The sequence below is a fragment of the Etheostoma spectabile genome, chromosome 3 (assembly GCF_008692095.1).
Source record: "Etheostoma spectabile isolate EspeVRDwgs_2016 chromosome 3, UIUC_Espe_1.0, whole genome shotgun sequence".
In the NCBI taxonomy this organism is placed as follows: domain Eukaryota; kingdom Metazoa; phylum Chordata; class Actinopteri; order Perciformes; family Percidae; genus Etheostoma; species Etheostoma spectabile.
The window spans coordinates 7,004,312-7,026,257 of record NC_045735.1 but is presented as its reverse complement, the minus strand read 5'-3'; the positions used below and the strand labels follow the sequence as shown (position 1 = coordinate 7,026,257).

The following is a 21,946-nucleotide window of genomic DNA, read 5'->3' as shown; positions in this document are numbered from 1 at the left end:
CTGTAGATTCCAATTTATATTGACTAAATTCTGTTATATAAAAAAAGTTTAAAATAAAATTAAGACAACATCAGATGTACAGCTTCGTCTTACATTTCAGAAGCGCTTAACAGTTTCAGTGAATTAATAAACAGGTACCGTCAATACAGAAATACTTCCCTACTTAACTCCGTAAACATCTACATTTTATTGTATAATAATGGATATTACCAATGCCTCTTTTATATATTTTTTAAATAATACTGAAAAAGCAAGCCAACAAACTCGAACTCCTTCCTTTTCTGCGTCTATTAAAGGGAAGATAAATGGGAATTTGCTTAAAGTTTCGTAGTTTTTTTGGCACTTTAATAAACAAGACTGAGAACAACATGAAGCTGAATTGAACTGTAACGACACGAGAGAAACCTGTTAGAAATAAAAAGCATTTAATAGGTAATCAAGAATGTGTTTAAGCTGCCTAAAACGAAATAGTTTGACTACAGACGATTGGAAAAGGAATGTCTCTCTGCAGCAGACAACACAACGCAAACTGGACCTGCCTACAGTGCCATAAAAAGTAAAACTTTTTAACTCTCTCCCAGCATGTTTCCAGCAAACACGCATTAGTCAAACCTCCATTTGATTTCTCCAAATTTCGCAAGAAAGACTTGTACAAAATACAAAGTTAAATTGGCTCCCTGAAATATGACATCAATGTTTTTCTTTTAAACATCCGGTAAACATTTTACTAAACCTGTCCAGAAAGAATTTTATTATTACAAACAGCAGACAGCTAGTTAATTCTTCATTTTGTTTTGGTAGAGTTGGTTCTGTGTGTGTGTGTGTGTGTGTGTGTGTGTGTGTGTTTTGTACAGTGTGTGTGTTTATGTACTTCCCCTGCACTGTTTTCACGCAGCAGTGATTTTCTATCCACACACTGTAGACAGACTACATTTCTAATTGCTCTCCTCCACTCAGAGGTTCGGCTGCTGTCCATCAGCGACTGTCTGAGTTTCTCCACCACCATCACGCCTCTGAATCACTGTGGCAAAAACCTCACCTACTTACCAAGCTGAAGAACTGCATCTCCTCTCCTCTGAATGACCTAAACCACTCTAAGCCGTATGTGCCATTATAACGCCTGACTGACACTGAGTAAATCCATATTATTCTCAGGAGAGGATGGGATATTAGATCAAAATCAACATTTCCTAGTAGCCTGAAGCATTTCGAGAGATTGCTGCTCTCTACATATAGGCCTACAAGTTATACATATAAGTTATATGACTCCATTGAACTGCATATAACCGTATTAATTAGGGATAATGCCTGGTTAAAGTTGTTTCTTATTGTTTATTTGCAGCACCATAAATGCGCTTACAAAATAACATTTAGTAATACATGAAGAACATTTCTAAATATTCTTTATAGTAAAAAGAAAAACAAAAAGCGCTCGCGTTTCTGTTGTTTTCACCTACACATGAAGTGCGTGCCAGTACAGTCCACAGTGTGTTCTTAGTGGGCCTTGTGTTTTGTATGACTGGTGTATACACCAAGACTAAGCAGGTCAAAGACGATATGCTCCCATTATGATGCTTTTTAAGGACATATTCTCCTGTATGATATGGAATCTGTTATCCCATCAGGCACTGGTCCAACCATTCTCATAAATAAAAATCAGCAGACCCACCCTCTTATCCATGCGACCCGACAGCCAGTCCTACACCGGAGATGATGATGCGCCGCTCGGTTAGTCCAGCGAGCTTTGCTCCCTTCCTCTGTCCCTTTGGTCCTGGAAACAAAAGTAAAAATGTTTTCATGCGAATTAACACACAGGTTGTGGATACAATTAACACCATGAAAAGCAAGGATTCAACAAAAACATGAGGCTGAAATAGTGTGTGTGTGTGTGTATGTGTTTACTCCGAGCCCATCGCGTTTTATATTACAACATTATGTTACTGGACAGGAGATTTTATGGAGGTTGATATCATTGTATACGCTATTGACGGTGTAATCGTTATGGTTTATAATACACTTAGCGGCAATAAACGCTCTAGCCTAATAAAGCTCGCATCCTATTAAATAGCCCACTACTGGCTGATGGTGCTGCCTAATAGCCTATACACGGCTCCAGTAAATGGTGTAAAATGTCCCACCGAGACGTAAATATCCAGTCCTGTTCGGGCCGTGTCCGGTGTAGTCCAGAAAGGGAGCAGCGGTTTCCTGCAGCGCCTCGCCTCCGCCTGGTGCGCCTCTCGCTCCGGCTCGCAGCGGTCGGGGATGCTTGGTGCTTTGGAGGGCAGACAGAAAGCGTCCCTTCCTGTTTGGCTCCTTGTGCTCGCTGTCCACGCAGCATACGGCGACAGGCTGGAAAATGTCACGGCTGGGAGTGAAGGATGGTGTTTTCCGTCTCAAGAGGAGAGCATAAAAAGAAGAAGGAGGAGGAGGAGAGGAGAAGAGAGGAGGAGGAGGAGTGGTGATGGTAGCGGTGTGCGGGGAGGTTTCGGAGGGTCAAAACGCGACGGGGTCTCTTTGCCCCCCTCCCTCCATCCCTCCTCCTCCTCTTCCTCCTTTAGCCTACTCCTCCTCCTCCTTATCACACGCAAGAGAATAAGAAGAGGACCCCCTCGGTCGTTTTATCTCGGCTCTCCTCCGAGCTGATAGCGCTCCTCAATCATTCTTCCATCCTTTGCCACTTTCTCCCTCCCTGCTGCAGCTGCGCTACTAGGCTATCATCTCAGGATAACTCGGGAGAAGAGTCGTGCTAACTCTAGCGGGGTGGAACGTTCAACAGAGTCTATTACCCCAATAATTTGTGTGATAAGAATAAGCAATTTGGGGTAGTCTGTTGTATCCCTTACAAACAGCATGATATTTATTTGGAAAAAAAAACTGCTAATAAAATTTGAAATCTTGGTCTGATTACAAATAAACATGGATATGGAAATAATAAATAGAAATATGCACTTTTAAACCAAGAGGAAATTGCGCAATCAAAATCATTCCACATGTTGTTCTACCTGTAGGAGAGTTCATTTGCAGGCTAAATGCAATAAAAAAATAAAATATATAAGTTATAGCCTAATGAAGTTGCTTCTTATACCGGTAATAGCCTAAATAAGTTTGAAGCGTGCCCTTTGACAGACATTTACTGGCTGATAGCCTAATAGCTTTCAAAGTGTTTTATTGTTTTGTCAATCAATCGTGAGTCAGCCTTTTCACACAGCCCAAATGTCACCCTTTGGCCTACTTTTGTTGATTGGAAGTGAGAAAACAAAGCGCGTGAGAAAGTTTAATTTTAACCAGAGAGAGAGAAAAAAAACTTTCACATATTGCGGAATAACTAAACTCCCAGTCTTGTGTTGTAAATGTCTCGTAGTAACATAATAATTATTCAAATCGCTCTTCTTTCCCCGGTCCCGCTGTGAGGGGCCAACAGGCGGCTGCACTTCAATCAGCAGCGGCTTGGTGGGAAACAGCGGCCGGGGTAGGCGTCTCCGTGGGCGGCATGGAGTTTGACCGTGGGGCGGCCTGTGAGGGCCCAGCACTGTCCGTTCAGCCAGGGGTCTTTTAACTCTGCGGGGTGCTGGTTTCCTGCAGGGGTGATCACAGCGCTCAACCCCCTCCTACACTGAGCCGGTAATACAGCCATGAAGCAGTGTCAATGGGCTGAAAAAGACGATCCTCTGAGGCTTGTTTTCACTTTGTTAACAGGTTAAATAGTAAGGATTAACACTGAAGTGTGCATCATCTGAAGACTTCATGTTTACAGGGATTTAGATTTCCTCATTTCTCTTCATGCAAAAGCTTTACAATTCACAAATTATTGGCGTACAGGCGACTTGATGACTTGTTGGTAGCCTCTTAAGAAAGACGTCTTGAGCTAGTTTCAGTGTTTCTCTTCAGGACACTTTCCAATTTGGGCCATAAATCTTAAGTCTCTGTAACATTTATCTTACAGATTATTATCTCAACATGTAGACTACACTCATTTACATCACAAACACTAAAGGTTCTGTCATTTTTATCACTTCTCCTTGTGTCCGTGGGACAACACCTACTTTTCTCCCCTGCATATGTTAATGACATCCCATTTTAACACAACACATGTTGGTAAACCTGTGCTGAAAGGTAAAACAACTGCAGTATGTTGTCGCTCTCTCTTTCTTTCTTTCTCTCTCTCTTTCTTTCTTTCTTTCTCTCTTCGTTATCTCAACATGTAGATTACACTCATTTACATCACAAACACTAAAGGATCTGTCATATATATATATATATACACCTACAACCAAATGATGTTACTGTCTTGTTTGAAACTTTAATGTTCCTTTTGTAATCCTCTTTAACAACTCAAACTCAGCATTGATTTATCAGTTAGATACTTTGCATATGAAAATAGCTCACAAGCTTGATTTTGTACTGGTAACATGTTTTTGAATTCCTTTCTACAGAAAATTGCTTCTGTTTGGAGTCTCCAAAGACCATAGCTGTAAAACATGATAACATACCATGTATTTTCACCTGCTCTATCTGGTATTGACATTGACAGTACTTTGTACATAGCACTGCCTTCCCAAATCCAAATAAGTTTATTTGGATTTTTCTTACTGGAGTTGTATAACAATTTGTTCAGAAGAGGCCAGACAGTCTCTGGGGTCAAACATAACTAACATCATATGTAGGATAACATACTGTACATTTGTTTGTGTCTGAATGACACATACGTACATAAACATAAGGAACATATGTACAGTATTTTTTCATCCATAGCCATTATAACAAAGCATCAAAAATGTCCTTATTCAACAATCCATTATGCCCATTTCCATTTAATACTCTAATGTAGTGCACCCGGATAGCTCAGTTGGTACAGCAGACGCCCATGTGTAGAGGTTTACTCCTCGACGCAGTGGGCCTGGGTTCCCACTCTGGCCTGTGGCCCTTTGCTGCATGTCATTACCCCCTCTCTCTACCCTTTCATGTCTTCAGCTGTCCTGTCAATAAAGGCCTAAAATGCACAAACGTCTTTAAAATCAATACTCTATTATACACTGGGTTTTAATAAAGTCAGGAGAAAGGAAAAGAAACATTTAAAGGAAGTAGTGTATAGCCAGTAAAGTTTCACTAATGCAACACATGAAATAGATTTCCTTTTGATGTCATCAGAAAGTGTTCTTATTGTCTTCCAAACATGGTGTTCTACTGAATGATTGTACCCAATTATCTGAAATCTGCAAGTTTGAGCGTAATGTTGTATGTTCTCAGCAGCGTATCACTTGCATGCTTTTACTTACACTTTTGTGTGTGTGTTTTGTGTAGTGGGTTAATTCAGGTTTACAAGAATTCCACTTCTCTTTCTTTTTTCACTCTCCTGTAAGAAACAGGCTCCTCTCCTGCACCACACAGTTGAATATCAGTCAGGCAGGTTCACTGTGGGACCATTCTGCATGTCAAGGCTGCTGCAGTTATTTGTCACTCCCTGTCAATGCTCAAGTGCTTGCTTCTCTGCACCCACCAAGGTCTGTTGAGTTTGTGTGCTCAGACTAGCATGCAAGTGTGTTCATGACAGCGGTATGTGTTTGTGTGTCCGTGGCTTTGTGTGCTTGCCTACTCGTTTGCGTGCGTGCTGGAGGGCTAGTGTCAAGGTGCTCCTATTCTAAGTCGGGCCTCACTGCAGGCAATGCCCTGGGCTAGAAAACAGGGAACAACAAGCAGAGAGGAAATGTGAATAATTGTGGATGTTTACCTGCAAGACTGCATGTGTCTTTGGATCTCCTTGTTTGAGATTAGAAATACAATTGACCACTGTAATCTCACAAAGTTCTAAGTGGATTGCAAACGAAACACGGCGGACTATTCTTTTGCAAATTTTTCCCCTGTAGTTATCCCCCAACATGATGTTGTTGGTGCAAACACAAATATGACATTGCCAGCTATTGACCTCGTTCAAATGGAAATGCGTCATCTGCAAGGTGAAAAACAACCTCTACAAACTGTTGCTACCCTCACCTTGCCTGAAAAGTCTAGTTTACTTGATTCTACCAGAATGACACGGAGGGAGGTGGAAGGCCACCCAGCCTTGTTGACTTCAGTGACTCCGCCATTAAAAGAATATGGCTGCCGTGACCTTTTGCACAACAGCTCAAAACATCAGAGAGCTGAGCTGTGACCCTCCATTGCCTGCATGAGAGAGGGAGCCAAGTGATGGAGGGAAGTAAAGGGAGAAAAAGATGATGAGGGAAGGAAACAGAGTGGGGTAAAAGTGAGGGGCAGTCTAGGGGTGCAGAGTGCATTTTTATGAGCCTGTGCCTTTCCAGTTTCTGGGTCATCTGGCTAAATTCTACCCCCCTCCATCCCTTCCTCCCTCCACCTCGCCTGTTTTTTTTTCTGGTAAACTTGCCAAGCAAATCCAGCCTTATCTGCTATTGCAGTCTGTTTGCAAACTTTTCCTACAGTTTATTTTCTTCTTGACCCTCCCGGGTCATTCCTCTTTCTCTACTTACCTGTTTGGGCAAAGACTTTGACCATCTCTCCATCCTTCCCTCCACAATTCTGCCTTCCTCTTTCTATCTCTTTTTGTTTATAGTAAGCTAAAAATGCCTTTCTCCCTTCTGTTATTTTCTTCCTCTCCTTCTCCACCCCCTCCCCACTCTTATAGATGGAGATTAACTGGGGAACGCAGCGCCATCCGTCCTCCTGACTGTTTGTTGTTAAGGAGATGGATGGAGGCTCCCTCTGCCAGCCCAACGCAGCCGCAATTACACCAGCCGCCATGATGGATGGAGGGGAGGGAAAGGGTGGGGTGGAAGGGTGGGGGGGTTGAGAGAGGGAGATACAGAGAGGGGCATCTATCACGCCCCTTAATCTACCTGTCACTGCTAGGGCTGCCAGGGGGGAGAGTGTGTGAGGGGGAGGCGGAGAGTTAGCTTTACCCTGACTGCTGGTCAAAGGTTCAGTTCTTTTCTTAACTCTGAATTTGTTTCTTTGGTCTATGTAGAATTGGGCCTGCAATGACTGGACTCATTAAATGTCCCGATCACTCCAATTGATTTCCGAGAGCTAATTGGATTGTGTTGAAAATACTGTGTGTGTGTGTGTGTGTGTGTGTGTGTGTGTGTGTGTGTCTGTGTGTCTGTGTGTGTGTTTGTATTTGACAAGCATCAATGTTACTGTGGGAAGAGGGGTGCTGTGAGAGAAATAATTATTGTTCTGATTAAAAAAATGGCGTTTCCTTTCAAGTGCTTGGGATGCATTATTCTTTTGTAGTTCAAGTATGAAGAGCGGTAAAGTGGTAAATTTGAAGGATAAGCCTATACCGGTATATAGCTTTCTACCTAAGTTTAATGAAGTGACTGCTTGCCTTCACCTCAGCTAAAACTAAAATACATACTGAAAATACATTCTCTTGCCCATGGGCATCAACAGGTAATATGCTGCAGTATCGTTTGCTCTTTTGCAAAGATGCTCACTTTGCATGTAGACACATTCTGTGTATAGACCCCATTATGGCATATGTGCACATACACATAACCAAGCACTGCATAAACATGCAAACATCTTGATAGCACACACACATACTCCCACACTAAATTGTTTATCATCCCATCATTGCCTCTGCATTCCACCCACACACACTCGCCTCTGCAGCATCTCAGCTCATCGTCATACCTGTTGAAGGTATCAAAGCAGTGACCTATCATCTAGTAAATCTGCATACATTACTTGTAATGCCTCTCCATTTTTCCCACAATGCTACAGAAATATTATGAAAAGTAATCTAAGGTTTCCTACCCTCTACCCCTTCGCCTCCTCCCATCCCCATCTCCCTCCTCCACCTCCTCATCTGTCCAGAGGAGTGAGAGATGGGATGGAGGGATTAATACTCTTCCGCCCAAGCCAACCCTGGGAATGATAGATGGACAGATGCAGGAAGGGAGGAGAGGGAGATTAAAGGAGAGAAGGCTTGAGGGTTCATAAATCCAAAGTGGGAGACCTGGTCTGCATCACACACTAATAAGATCTGCAAGAAATTCATGATGAGGGAGGGAGAGAGAGAGGGAGAGTGAGAGAGCGGGAGAGGGAGGGAGGGACAAAGACAGAGGTGCAGAGAGAGACAGGAGCAGTGTAATAACATTAGATGTAGGCCTAATCTAATCATGACAATAACATGTGAATGGATGAGTATGAGTATGGTGATTATGCAGAAGAAGGATGGTAGCGTGTTGATGAATCTTTGAGGCGTGAGGACAGGCTGCGTTATTGGACAACATATCAGGTGGGTTATAGTCTTCACTGGGGAGCTTTCTGCTGCAAACCTGTAAAAATACGGTGTTAATTATAATTTTGTCTAATTCTGTCACTCTAACCGCTCCCAAAGTGAAAGCATACATGTCTGCAAAATGCCTCAATTTGATTTAAATGTGAATCAGGAACAAAATCTGTCTATTGAAGGGAATCATCCTGTTTGTATTGGTTATGAAACCTGTGCGCTCATTCCTGTGTGTCATCATTATGTGAAGAATCAACTGTTGTAAAGTAAGTTAAGTTGCAGTTTTGCAGCAGTGACCTGACTCGGATCAGATAGAGTGCTCCTTCACCTCCCTCCTCTCCTCCTCTACCCCACCACCCCCCTCCACCCCAAACTCCCCTCCATCCACCCGGGCCACATTTGTCATGGCCTAGCTGTCGGGAGTCTGTGATTGGTTGGCTCTGCAGACAGATAGCCGATAGGCTCTGATTAATAGTTGAGGCCCAAGAACTTCCTCATTGATCAACAGGACAGGCTGAAAGAGGAGGAGGAGGAGGAATGGAGGGGAGAGAAAAAGCATGCCCTGTCGATCTGCGGTCGAAGTGCTGGCTGATAACCCAGATAGTGGCTCTTGGAGTGTGTGTGTGTGTGTTGTGTGTGTGGTGTGTGTGTGTTGTGTGTGTGTGGTGTGTGTGTGGTGTGGGTGGGTGGTGTGCGCGCGCTTGTTTATAATAGCAACGACATGAGCGGATGTTAGAAACAGGATGAAATGGAAGCACTGCAGTGAAAAGTATTTCAGGTTTATTCACTTTCTTCATGTGTTTAAAGCTTTGTCTCTGAGGTGTCTGATAGCATCTGTGAGTTTTCCATTAATAGGAAAGCATGCAGGTTATCAAACAACACTCACACACTAGCTATTTGGCTGGCAGCTAATGTCAGACAGAGTGTGTGTGTGGTGTGTGCATGCATGTGTGATTGCCTGCTGAAACATAAAATATATGTTTGATATGAGGATGCCATTAGCCATCCACAAGAGAGATTTCTAATTAATGCTGTTGCATTTATCAAATGTGCTTTTGGTCTATTTTTCTTTTGTAAGTGTACGATTGTAGACGAGTATAGTATAAATGAGTATTCATACTAAGTGTCCCAGGTACGCCTGCGGAGTGTATGTGTTACAGTATCTACATATGTGTGTGTCCCCTCCTGCTGCTCTGTCCAGCCCCTAGTTGATTGATGATCTCGACTCCCACGGGGTCAGCGGGGTCATGACCTCCCACTTTTGACCCCCTACTGAGAGGGTCACACACACACACCACACACACACACACACACACACACAGAGAGAGAGAGAGAGAGAGAGAGAGAGAGAGAGAGAGAGAGAGAGAGCAGCCCACAGCAAACAGATGGCCTTGGGGACAACTGCTGCTTCCTCATCTTTCTCACACAAACACTCCAAAACTGTAACAAACACAACAACACAACTGCATCACTTCCACGGATAGCCTACTCAGCGACTTGACATCTTCAGTTTCCCTCCCAATTCATGAACAAATGCCACATAATCATAGAAAGAATTCTGCACTAAGGGTTTTTAATAACAATATTGCTGCATTTTATTAACAACAACAGAAAAATAACAGCATGGCAAACTATTCTGAGTATTGTTTTCTGGTGTTTTACAGAGAACAAGGATCAAGAATGGGGTTTTACACACATGTAGCAATATCGCACCCTAGTGATAATACAGGTTACGGCAACTGATGAATATTGTAAAAAAAAAAAAGAAGAAAAAAAAAGCTTATATGTAGGAAACAGCCATTACATATGTGTTATTATAAGCATACATTATCATAAACTCAGCAGGTGTATACCTTAATGTTCTCCATAAATATCAAATCTGAGAAAATCAAGATATATAGGGGAGAGGAGCATAAAAAAAACTTGTTTTGCAATTCCAAATTGATTTCAACTTTAAAAACATCTGTAAAGACATGAAAAAAATTCTTGGGGAATAAGACCAGATCACAAAGATCAAGCACAGTGCAGAGATAGTTGTGGATGGATGGGGAGGAGGTGGAGAACAGGAGCGGCTTAGAGAGGAAATAGAGGAAGATGATGATCAAGCAGAGCAGCCCAGCACACTGGTTGCTCCTTATCTGTTTCAGGGGTCAGTGATAAGAGCTGATCAGGATTTATGTAATATGATCTGATCACACCGTCCTTTTCTTAATTTTCTCCTGCAGCAGCCATCTTCAGCCAACGGGCCACATGTTTCTCAATCTCCTAAGAGGTGGAGGGAAGGTTTTTGAGGACTTTGTCATATTTGTTACGTATATTACACAGTAAAATATCACTTTGGCATATACAGTATACCTCTCTGGCTTTCCTGAGCGAGCGGCGGTCTGTGACTTTTCTACTCATCATATCAGCACAGTGAGCAGTGTCCCTAATGAAAATGGTCTGGGCTTCCTCTCTGTCCTCTGTCCTCTCCTGGACCACCGACAGCTCCTTCCATGGGTCAACTCCCCCTGTGGTAATAATGATATATTTTAATTGAGTCAATAAAATCCTGAACCACCGTTATGTTATTCCCTTACCAGTCATGTGTTGTGATTTTGTCTCTAATAAACCCAGTCTCACCATTGACGTAGAGCACCCTGTGTGTGTGTGGGTTGTCATTTTCTCCATAATAAGCGTTTGTGAAAGCAATGCGTCCAGGCAGGGAATGCTGGGAAATGCCAAACAGCATGGGACAGAATTGAGTCTGGGCTTGAAGGGTCATCATCCCAGAGAACGGACAAGTGGCATCCTCACAAGTCTGGTCTACACACACACACACACACACACACACACACACACACACACACACACACACACACACACACACACACACACACAGAGAATGGGTGTCAGGACATAACAAGAAAATGGTTGACTATGCGTGGTTGATTCAGATTCTTGTGTGTGTGTGTGTGTGTGTGTGTGTGTGTGTGTGTGTGTGTGTGTGTGTGTCTGTGCGTGCGTGCGTGCGTGTAGTACAGAAGCCAAACTCGGTGCAGGTCTGGTAAGTCCACTGTCTCTCCGCTCTCCTGCCTAAGGGGAGGGACGTGTCCATCAAATCTTTCACTGTTTTCTCATGGGAGATGTCCAGACACGGTTCCTCACTGGTGAAATGGTAGATCTGCTCAAGAACACACAAGAAAAAACACACATACAATATTAGAGAAAACACCTGCCTTTGGGTTCCTGGCTGGATGATTCTACTGACAAGAGCTATCCTAAATGGTTGCACCTTTTCATTTTAACCCTAGGGGCCAAGTCTATGTCTAATAAGGAATCAATGAAAATGGCTTAACGGGGACATCTGGTGGTTGTACTGTGAATGAAAAGAGACAACTGCAAGCTGGAGTGCACCCTTTTACTGTTTGAGATTTCCATACCTTTGCAAGTTTAACAAGGCGGTTGTAAGCCTCCATCTCCTCCTCATATGCATTGCTCTTATTGGTCATAACACCACAGAGCTCATTAATAGACATGAGCACTCCTTCTTCGTTGTACTGCACTGTTCCCATGACGATGTCGGCCAGGTTTTGCATTAGCTCAATCTGAAGCAGGTGTATAATAAAATAGTTATTTTCCACTCAGAAGCATTTGCTCTGCATCAGAATGGAAACATAATGAATCAAACAAAGACGTTTCAAAACAACCTCAATGCAACTCAATTGTGTATCATTGACTTACAGTGTACTTCTACCTCTGAGGAAAACATTGTAGGCCCACTACTACATTTACTGACAGTGAAATGTTACTGGTAATGTTATATATTCAAATTTTACTCACAAAACGTCACAAATAAATGATTAATACCTTTTCATTTTACTATCTAGCATTATACAGTTAAAAGCTTCATCTTTAGCAATAAATAACAACAATAGTCCTGTTTAGTGGGCACACGTTAAACAATCCAGTGTGGACAGTTCACTACACCAGCGTGTACTGAAAAAAATCTTAAATCCTCAAAAAAAGGACATGCCAGATGCCACAAAGAATTCTTTGTTCAGCATTGTTAAACTTAACAACCACTATGTTTTTCCCTTAAAGCATCTCATAAAAACCAAAGCCATCACCTGATCATCAAGATTCTTAGGGGTCGTACAGCAGCCAAAATCCATGGCCACTTGGCTAGCATTCCCGTTCATTAGTGCTTCCACCGCAGCAAAGGCTTCCCGCACACCCGCCAGGCACTGCAGGAAGGGGATGAGGGTGAATTTAACACATGTGAGAGACGGAAATGTAATACCTGCCATACGATGCACAGACAGGCGGCTGTCCTCACACCTTTTCTGAGCCACCAACTGCTTCGTTCATAAGACTCAAGCCAACAATCTGTAACAGAGAAAATCACAGATGTGAGAGGGACAATGTTGTTATTTAAAGGAGGCATGCATCACTAGGCCAACCAGAAAATGCATTTCCTGCAGAAATGCTTGTAAATGCTGAAAAGCTAAATTGCTTAAGCTAAACTGGATTGCAATCACAATTGCGTGAGAAGAAGGTCAAGTAGTTGAAAATGAAATGAAAATGAAATGAAATGTATTAAACAATAAAAAAATATTTAAAAAAGAAAATAAACATCATAGCATGTCAAAATTCAATGTATTATAGGTAGGTCACAAAGATAAAAAGTCGTGTTGTAGCATGTCAAAAAACTCTAGTAGTTAATATAAGTCCTATTATTGAATGTTGAATAAAGTGATAACAAAGACATATTATAATATGTTGGAAAAAATTATAACAAAGTCATAGTGTATTACGTGGGGGGAAAAAAGTCTAAGTATATGAGTGCCTGAGTAGCTCACCTGGTAGAGCGCACACCCATTTATAGAAGTTGACTCCTTGCCTCAGTGGCTGCTGGTTTGACTCTGACCTGTGGCCCTTTGCTGCATGTCATCCCTCCCCTTTCATAAATATATTTTCAAATAAAAAATGCCTTAAATGCTCCCCAAAAATAGTATTGTGTATTGAAGAAAAGGGCCAGCCCAGACTGGGAATCAAACCTAGGTCAGAGTCTGCAGTTACCACTTGCTGGTTGCGCATTGGAGCATTGCTATCTACTGCAAAAAAGTGGCCAGTGGTACGTATAATTGGTTAAACCAGGTAAAAAAACATCAGCGTGTTCTCCATCAGAAGGTTCAAACTCTTCTAAGTTATGAGTCACTTCCTGATTTTTTAAAATGTTTTAGTCTTCGTCCTAAAAGAAGACAGAAAGATGTTGGGACTGACTTCTTCTTCTGAGGCATTTTAATGAAGCTTTTATCCATAAGAGGCTCCTTTATGAAACATAAAAATCACAAAGGTGGGATTTGAACTATGCACCTACCAACTGTGGAGCAGTTTCTTTACCAGTTAAGTCTCAGAAAAATGAAAAGGATTCTCAATATTTCAACTAAGGTTCAACTTCACAGAGTTGCTTGATTGGTTATCATCTTTGTCTTGGAAAGTGTTAAGGGTTTTTTCAAGGATTATCTGCACATTTAAGATGTCTAAATGGATTATCAGCATGTTTAAGAGTGTTTAAGAGGCAGCAAAAGAAAAAGACAAGGCTCTTTGGATTTCTCTGCTCGTCATCCCACGAGATGGTCCGGTGGGGAACTATGCTGCTTCACAGCCAGGAGACACGGGCTCAAGCCCTGCCTCAGGTTCGCCTCCCAGAAGTGTTTGTGAAGAATGACTGTGGTTTCATTTGTATAGTTGTGAAGCAGTGAAAAATACTGTATATATGTTATTTTGATACTAATAATTCTATTTAGGCTAGGCCCTATCACAATGGTTTAGACCAGAGAGTGAGGGACAGCATGCAGAACATCACGCCACCGATCAGACAGGTACATGAGGAGGGTGGTGAGTGTTACTCTAAAAGGTCCATGTCAGTAAAAATAATGAGGAGAAAGATAAATTCTTGGACAATTGTATTCTTAATTTGAAGGTTATAGAACTAATTCAGAATTATATTACAACATTTCTTTTGATAGAAGAAAGGTCTATTATATTGCAAAAAGTCAGAGCAGAGTATATTGAAGGTCAGGTCATAGAATAGAATGTCAACAAAAAGTCATAGTATAGTATGTTGAAAAATTGATGAAATATTCATAGTACAGCATGTCAAAAAAAGTGATAAAAAATCATTGTGTAGTATGTCAACAATATGATTAAAAAACTCATAAAATAGTGTGAAAAAAAGTGATCAAAAAGTAATTGTATAGAATGTCAAAAAGTCATAGTATAGTATGTTGAAAAACATGACAAAATAGTCATGGTATAGTACGTCAAAAAAAGTATATGGAAAAAAATATAGTAAATATAGTATGTCGAAAAAGTAATAAAAAAGTAATTGTATAGTATGTCAAAAATAGTCATGTAATGTCAAAAAAAGTGATAGTATTGTATGTCGGGAAAAAAAGTGTGTAGTGTGTCAAAAAAAGTGATAAAAAGTCATAGTATAGCATGTTGAAAAAGTGATAGTATGGTATGTTGAAAGTCATGAAATAGTCATGGCAAATTTCACAAATAAAAGGGCCAGGCAAGACCAGAAACTGGACCTTGGTCAGAGACTACAGTGCGTACCTGATTGTTGAGAGAGTGTAAACCCCTGAACCACTGTGTCACAAATTATGTGGAAAACACTCATAGTGTAGTATGTCAACAAAAAAAAAGTGGTTAGTATGTCAAAAAAAGTTATAAAAAGTCATAGTATAGCATGTTGAAAAAAGTAATAGTATAGTATGTTGAAAGAGTGATGAAATACTCAAGGCATAGTATGTCAAAAAAGTGATTAAAAAAAGTCATAGTATACTATGTTAAAAATGGCATTGTACATATAGTATGTCAAAAAAAGTGATTCAAAAGTCATAGTATAGTATATTGAAAAAAGTCAGAGCATAGTATGTTGAAAAAGTGATGAAAAGTCACAGTATAGCATGTCAAAAAAGTCATAGTATAGTATGTTGAAAAAAAGGGTAGTGTGGTGAAAAAAATAATAAAAAGTCATAGTTTAGCATGTTGAAAAAAGTAATTGTATAGTATGTCAAAAAAGTGATGAAAAAAGTCACAGTATATAGTATGTTGAAAAAAATGATTACAAAAAAGTCATTACAAAGTCAAATGGTATGACAGAGAAAGTCTGGAAGAACCATGGGAAGAACATACAAACTTCACAACAAAAGGGGCCAGTCCAGAAACCAAACCGGTGTGAGAGCATAGAGGACATCTACTCCAGCAGTGCTAACCATTGAGACACATTTCCACCAAATTACACATGTTGTAAACAGTCACAACATAGTATGTCGAAACATACTAGTGATAAAAAAGTATTGTGTAGTTTATCAAAAAAAGTCATGGTATGTCGACAAAAATGATAGCATAGTAAGTCAAAGAAATTCTGGGAAAAGCATGCAAATTTCACAAATAAAAGGGCCAGCCAAGACTGGAAATTGAACCTGAGTCAGAGACAGCAGGGCATACCACCTTATGATTGCTGAAGCGGTGCAAACCTCCAGGCCAAGATGCTACAAAATTATTCATGTGGAAAACACTAATAGTATAGTACGTAAAAAAAAGTCATATCATGTCAAAAAAATAATAGTATAGTTAGTCAGAGAAAGTTTGGAAGAGCATGCAAATTTCACAAAAAAAAGTGCAACCTGGACTGGGACTCAAACCTTCATGGGAATCTGCAGTACCCATTTACTGGGGCTTGTTGGAGCGGTGCAAACCACTGGGCCATTGCACTGCCAAACTATATTGGTGGACGGTTATGGTATAGTATGTCAAAAAAAGTGGAAAAAAGTCATGGTATAGTATGTTGAAAAAGTGAGTAAAAAGTAATTGTATAACAAGTCGAAAAAAAGTCATAGTACAGTACGTCTAAAAAGTGATAAAAAAATCATAGTATAGTATGTCAAAAAAAGTTATAGTATATATAGTATGTCGAAATAAGTAATAAAAAAGTAATTGTATAGTATTTCAAAAATAGTCATGGTATGTTGAAAAGAATCATAGTATAGTATGTCGAAAAAAGTGAAGTCACAGTATAGCAGCGGTGCAAACCACTGGGCCACTGTGCTACAAAGTAAAACATATTGAACACACTCATTGTATAGTATTCACAAGAAAAGAAACGATGACAAAGTAATTGTATAGTAAGTCCAAAATATTCATGGTATGTAAAAAAAAGTCTAGACACTTGTAATTTAAACAAGTCACAATATAATATGTCAAAAAAGTGATAAAAAAGTCATAGTATAGTATGTTGAAAAATGTTGTAAAAAAATCATAGTCCAGTATGTCAAAACATAGTCTGCAGAGCCTAGCTGCTGGTGCAGCGCAAACCAGTACGTCACTCACTCTGCTACCAAATTTAGTATTTTGAAAATAGACACATCGGAAAAAAGTCATTAAAAAGACATATAGGATGTTAAAAAAGTGATAAAAATTGTTTAGTGCCTACTTTCTGGTGCTAGCCACCATCACACCAAATAACTGACTTGAAAACAATCAAAAATAAAATGATATGTAGAAAAAAGGCATTAAATAGTCACAGTATGGAATGGAAAGTATAGTGTGTCATCAATCAGCATTAGGCCATAATGTTGGGTGATGAAATGAATTAATGAGAAATGAAACGGTTAAAATTGAGATTTGTTTTGGTAATATGCTGACTTTTATCCCTCCTGAAGCTTGTCAACGTGCGAGGTCAAATCAACAGGGGGAATTTTGACTCATGACCTCAGTGTTTTAAAGATCCTGGCCCTGCTAGTATGCTAATATTGTGACCATGGTTTGTGGCAGTTTACATTGCTGTAGGCAGAGAAGTCCAACTTCGCCTTGACAGGAGCAGAGGAGGCCACAGCTCCATACACCAGGTGGGGAAACTGGTAGGACGTAAAAGGAAGAGAGAAAAAGGAATGACAAGAGCTACAAAATGATTAGTTAATACAATTCATTCATAATGTGTTTATTTTCTGACCTGCGTGACATATGCAGAATAGAAAATTCATCTAGTGCCTTTAAAAACTTGGAAATTCAATATAAGGTTGGGTTCTAATGCCATTTTTTAAAGTGAACATACATGAGATAATACCATTGGATAGGTATGGTGATATTCAGTGTACTGTATATATTATTATTGTTTAACATTATTATTGTCAACAAATCCCATTAGAAGATACCACCAATAAATTTGTTCTTCAAACAAATATTGTCTGTGTAGCCAAAGCTTGATATATATTATTCCTCTGAGCCGTAGAGCTCTATTGTTGTCCAAAAAACACATCAACAAGCCACAATGCTGCAGTGGTTGACATGTTTGATATGATGAGCACAGCCACTGTAACTTGTTTTGAGGCAATTCCAAGTGCACCATCATGCTGCTGTAAATGCTTGCTAAGGTAGTGTCCATAACTACCCTTGAAAATATGAGTCGATTATTAGTGAACTAGGACCTGAGTGTGACACTGAATTAACTATTTGTCTTGTGCTAAAAAATCTTGGATTATGCACCTTTCCTCTGAACCAGGCAGACAGAGCTCCGGAGTACGAGCCTCCGAAGCTAATCCAGGTGTTCCTATGGCTCAGATTGAAGTTTTGGCTGATGTACTGTTGGAATACAGCCAAGTCAGCAAGCCTGGACAAAAAACACATACACAAAATATTTGTAACCCTTTCAGTCTTTCACCTGACACACATTATAGATACCATCCATCCATCTTCATCATATCTGGGGTCGGGTTGCGGGGCAGCAGCTCCAACAGGGGATCCCAAACTTCCCCTTCCCGAGCCAGATTAACCAGGTCAGACAGGGATCCCTTGGGAGGAAATGTATCACTTCGTTTCAAGTGTTTGATTGACAAATCTGACTTTCAGTGATCAATGAACTCACAGGAATTTGGTATTGAGTTAAATCTATTGGAGTCAGATTCAGTTAGGCCTTAAGGCTAAACAGTTTAGACAATTCCCTATAGCACCTTCCCGGATTTTACCTTGAATGTCCTTATTTTTGATTCACTGTCCTGGAAAACGTACTTGTGTTCCCTGGGATGGAAACGTTTAGTTTTTGTTTGATCTATTCAGTAGCTTATAGTGTCAGTATGCCCATTGCTATGAATTGTGCCAAGGCACGCGACCACAAACACACACACACACACACACACACACACACACACACACACACACACACACACACACACACAAACACACACACACACACTGGTAGGGAGCCAACACTAACGCTTGCTGGCTGCTCAGGTCTGCCAGGTTCTCCGTTTTGAGGCCGTCAGGGTTAATGCTGTCACCATAGAAACGGTGCTCCAGAGCCAATAGCAAAGCCCCGTTCTCTTCAGCCATGTCAACATGGTGACCTGGGAAAACATGGTCAAAGCAGATTAGGTCCAGTGTGTAGCAATGTTTACTGTGACATTTTTTTAGCAAGAAACACACTGGCAGTGTGAGGGAATGAAATGTTTTAAAGAATGTGTGATGGGGTGATGATCAACCCCAAAAATATTGCATATTTTCATTTACAATATAGTCTGACATACTGTATATAAGGTGATTTCTGAGGATGTATTAAATCTGTGTTTATATATGACTTGATTTCCTTTCCAAAAACATTGTACTGTAGGCTAGAAGTTCTGCAGAGCACAACAATGGCATGAAGAAGCACATTTCAGCAGAAAGATTGTGAAGAACGACAATATTGAAATTCCAAATTTAAATGATGACATGGGGAAAAAAAGATGTGAGTATTTGGTGGGTACTGACAGAGTACTTCAAAGGGCAGGACAGACAACGCAAAGAATATGCTTGCAAACAAGTTTCATTTTACTAACACACAATGTAATGCTTCACTGATTTTTTCCAGTTTTATTTCTAAATCTGCAAGTGAGCCATTTTTCAGTTTAACCAATCTGCTGTCTGAAATTGTGTGGCAGACAGGTGAGGACATGTGTTGCATCTTACTGTACCTGCCAGAACATCAAACTCAAAGATGGGCCCTTCTCCTCCGATGAAGAGGAACACTGGACCATCAGGACGTTGCCAGTGCGCCTCATTCACAAAGAACCTCTGGAAAACGTCAGGCAGAGAGATGCAGAGAAAGAAATGTTTTATTCAGGTTCACCCAAACCAGGAGAACATTCATAGTCTTAGTGTAAGTAATGCTTTATTTTGAGGCACGTTGGCAGCCTCAAACAGCAGCGAGAGCTAAAAGAAGCTGAATACATGTAGTTAGGAGAAGTCGTCTTGTCGGTGCTTAGTGGAGTTGGGAAGGTAAAAAGGTTAATTCAGTCTAGGTTTTTACAGATAGAGAGCTCACTCACTGTCTGTAGAGCAAAATGAAAGCAGTAGGAAACGGAATTAAGGTGAAAGGTGGCTGTTTCAATAGCATTTCTGCATTGGGCAAACAATGAACAATGCTCAGAAATAACACACGTTTGCATCGTATTTGATTCTTTAAAAATAAATATAGTCTTTGTGTAGGTTGTCTGCAGAGGCCCTGAGAGGCAAGTCATTTAAAAAAAACAAATTATTTTTATATATATACATAATATATATACACATAAGTATATATATATATACATATATATATATATATATATATATGTATACACATAGGTTTAAAAAGTAAAAAGTAAGTTGTTTCATCGTTGACAGGTAAAAAAAAATGTTTTGGCAGGTGACTTTTTTTTGTCAAGATCATTTTTCTACTGTATGTATTTGTTGTTGTAATTCTCATTTGTTCCACAAGAGGCTGAAGTGCACCATTACCCCACGTTCTATATGGGACAAAAAGCTGTTTTAATTTCTCCAAGCTCTCTAAACTCAAGGTACAAGTGAAAATTCACCTGGGAGATATAGCACCTGCCTAAACTTTTGTTTTCACCTGTTTTTACAGATAAAAATAGTAACCTTTTCTTACAAGTCATAAACACGAAAGAAAACTTAGAAAACAGAAAACAGATGACAATAAATGTTTTCTTTCACTTGCTTGCCTCTCAGGGCTTCCAGAGTTATGAGATCACAGAACCTTGTGTGAGCGTTCTTTTGCCATCACTGTACGTTTTCAAAGTCAAGTCTACAATTGCTTTGTATGTCTCAATTATTAGGTCTGTGTTGTATAATCATCTGCTCCATGCACTCACAACAGACAGGCCGTTGATCATTGATCTTTCTCTACCTGAGGGAAGGTGCTAACGTCTTGTCGGTCAAAGTGGTCCAGCGGTTGGTGAATCCTGCCCTCCTTAACATGTTGGAGAGGCAGACGACCACTGACCGTCTGCTGCTGGAGATGCTGCTTGGCTTTCTGCAGCTGAAGATTACGCACACGCTCCTTGATCTTCCACAGAATCCGTCCTGGCATTTAAAGAGGAACCAGGCAGCAAGTGAAAGAGAGGACAATTGTGCAAAGTCATGGAAAAAATACAATGGTGGTGGTACCAGAGCTGATAACTGGTTCTAATGAGGATCCTATGTGGCTCTCTCAGTTGTTTGATTGATTAAAACAGGTTATGTTCATGTCAGTGAAGTGATGGTTGGCAAAAATACCTAAAACTCTACCTACAAAATCTCTGATCTATTTCAGAAACAGTCAACATCTAACATCAGTTTCCCAAGGGATTCACTGTCACCAGCAGCATCTGTTTACTTTTGTCTTCCAGCTCAAACTTGACAACTAATGTCAAACATTACTCATATTTACTCATCTATGTGCTATAGAAGTAGGATTTCAACTTTTCCAAAAACCTTTGCAAATCCTGATATGTGTGAATTGCTTTGATATATTTTGCATGTTTATCAAGCTGTCAAGTTGCCAATTTCAAATCTGTGAGTAAATCCATTATCGCCTTCAGTGGTACATTCATCAACTCACCAGCATCTGTGAAGTTTAAGACGAGTAGAAGGATGAGACAGCAGGCCGGTGAGAAAAACATCTTTGCGTATCCAATGTGCAGGACATCAATTCCCTATATAGTCCTCGAAAGTGGCTACAGTGATGACATGATCCCTTGAAAAGTGGCTGTGGAAACTGTCACATGACCTGAGCAATATTATGAGAACAGAGTGAGACTGTGTATGTGTGTGGTGTGTGTGTGTGTGTGTGTGTGTTGTGTGTTGTGTGTGTGTGTGTGTGTGTGTGTGTGTGTGTGCGTGTGTTTGTATCTGCCATTTAAACTGCTCAGCAAAATAGAATGTTGGCTTCGTTTGGGATAGTAACAAGATCTCTCTGCCTTGTAATGGCTTTCTTTGGAGCGGTGATTTAGAGGAGCATTTTCTTGACTGTATTTGTTTTTTCCGCTTAATGTCTGCACCAGGGTGTGAAGGCCCTCCCCCCCCCCCCCCCCCCCACACACCACACACAGGCACACACACTTTGTCACTGCAGTCGAAGTGCTGGCTGAGAACCCTGATAGTGGCCTTGAATGTGTGTGTGTGTGTGTGTGTGTGTGTGTGTGGTGTGTGTGTGTGTGTGTGTGGTGTGTGTGTGTGTGTGGTGTGTGGTTTCGCATTTGGGTTGTTTGTGTTTGTGTTTTGTTGACTTTAATTCCAGTAACACTTGCTGCGTCACGTTGGGGTCATGTATTTTTGCAAAATGTTTCTCTTCTCAGAGTTTGTTCTAAATCTACTACATGCTTGAAAATGTATCGAAGGCCTATCTTG

General features: G+C 40.5%; 2 protein-coding genes across 2 annotated transcripts in view; both read right to left on the bottom strand.

Annotated features, from left to right (window-relative positions):
* Positions 1-2,700, bottom strand: part of meis3 (myeloid ecotropic viral integration site 3) — a 12,271-nt gene extending 9,571 nt beyond the window's left edge. The window contains exons 1-2 of the mRNA XM_032510630.1: positions 2,139-2,700; positions 1,670-1,771 (exon numbers count right to left, since the gene is read on the bottom strand). Of these exons, the coding sequence (XP_032366521.1) occupies positions 1,670-1,681 (12 nt within the window). The 5' untranslated portion in view covers positions 1,682-1,771; positions 2,139-2,700. The remainder of the gene's footprint in view (positions 1-1,669; positions 1,772-2,138) is intronic.
* Positions 2,701-9,827: 7,127 nt separating this feature from the next.
* prss16 (serine protease 16) lies at positions 9,828-21,320 on the bottom strand. Its single transcript, XM_032512219.1, has 13 exons — positions 21,159-21,320; positions 20,466-20,641; positions 19,255-19,354; positions 18,519-18,648; positions 17,792-17,915; positions 17,086-17,163; positions 12,572-12,619; positions 12,361-12,477; positions 11,674-11,838; positions 11,273-11,414; positions 10,874-11,056; positions 10,607-10,761; positions 9,828-10,516 (listed from the first exon to the last, which is right to left on the bottom strand). Exons 1-13 carry the CDS (start codon positions 21,217-21,219, stop codon positions 10,460-10,462), a joined length of 1,536 nt encoding a protein of 511 aa, XP_032368110.1. The 5' UTR covers positions 21,220-21,320; the 3' UTR covers positions 9,828-10,459.
* Positions 21,321-21,946: the final 626 nt, after the last annotated feature.

Bases quoted from the DNA above. Each gene is read 5' to 3' on its own strand.
- prss16 (XM_032512219.1), bottom strand. From the start codon at position 21,219: ATGTTTTTCTCACCGGCCTGCTGTCTCATCCTTCTACTCGTCTTAAAC. The intron at 11,839-12,360 runs GTGATGGCTTTG...CACCTGCTTCAG, and splicing joins CTAAGAATCTTGATGATCAG to ATTGAGCTAATGCAAAACCT. The intron at 11,057-11,272 runs GTACTACACGCA...GTGTGTGTGTAG, and splicing joins CTGCACCGAGTTTGGCTTCT to ACCAGACTTGTGAGGATGCC.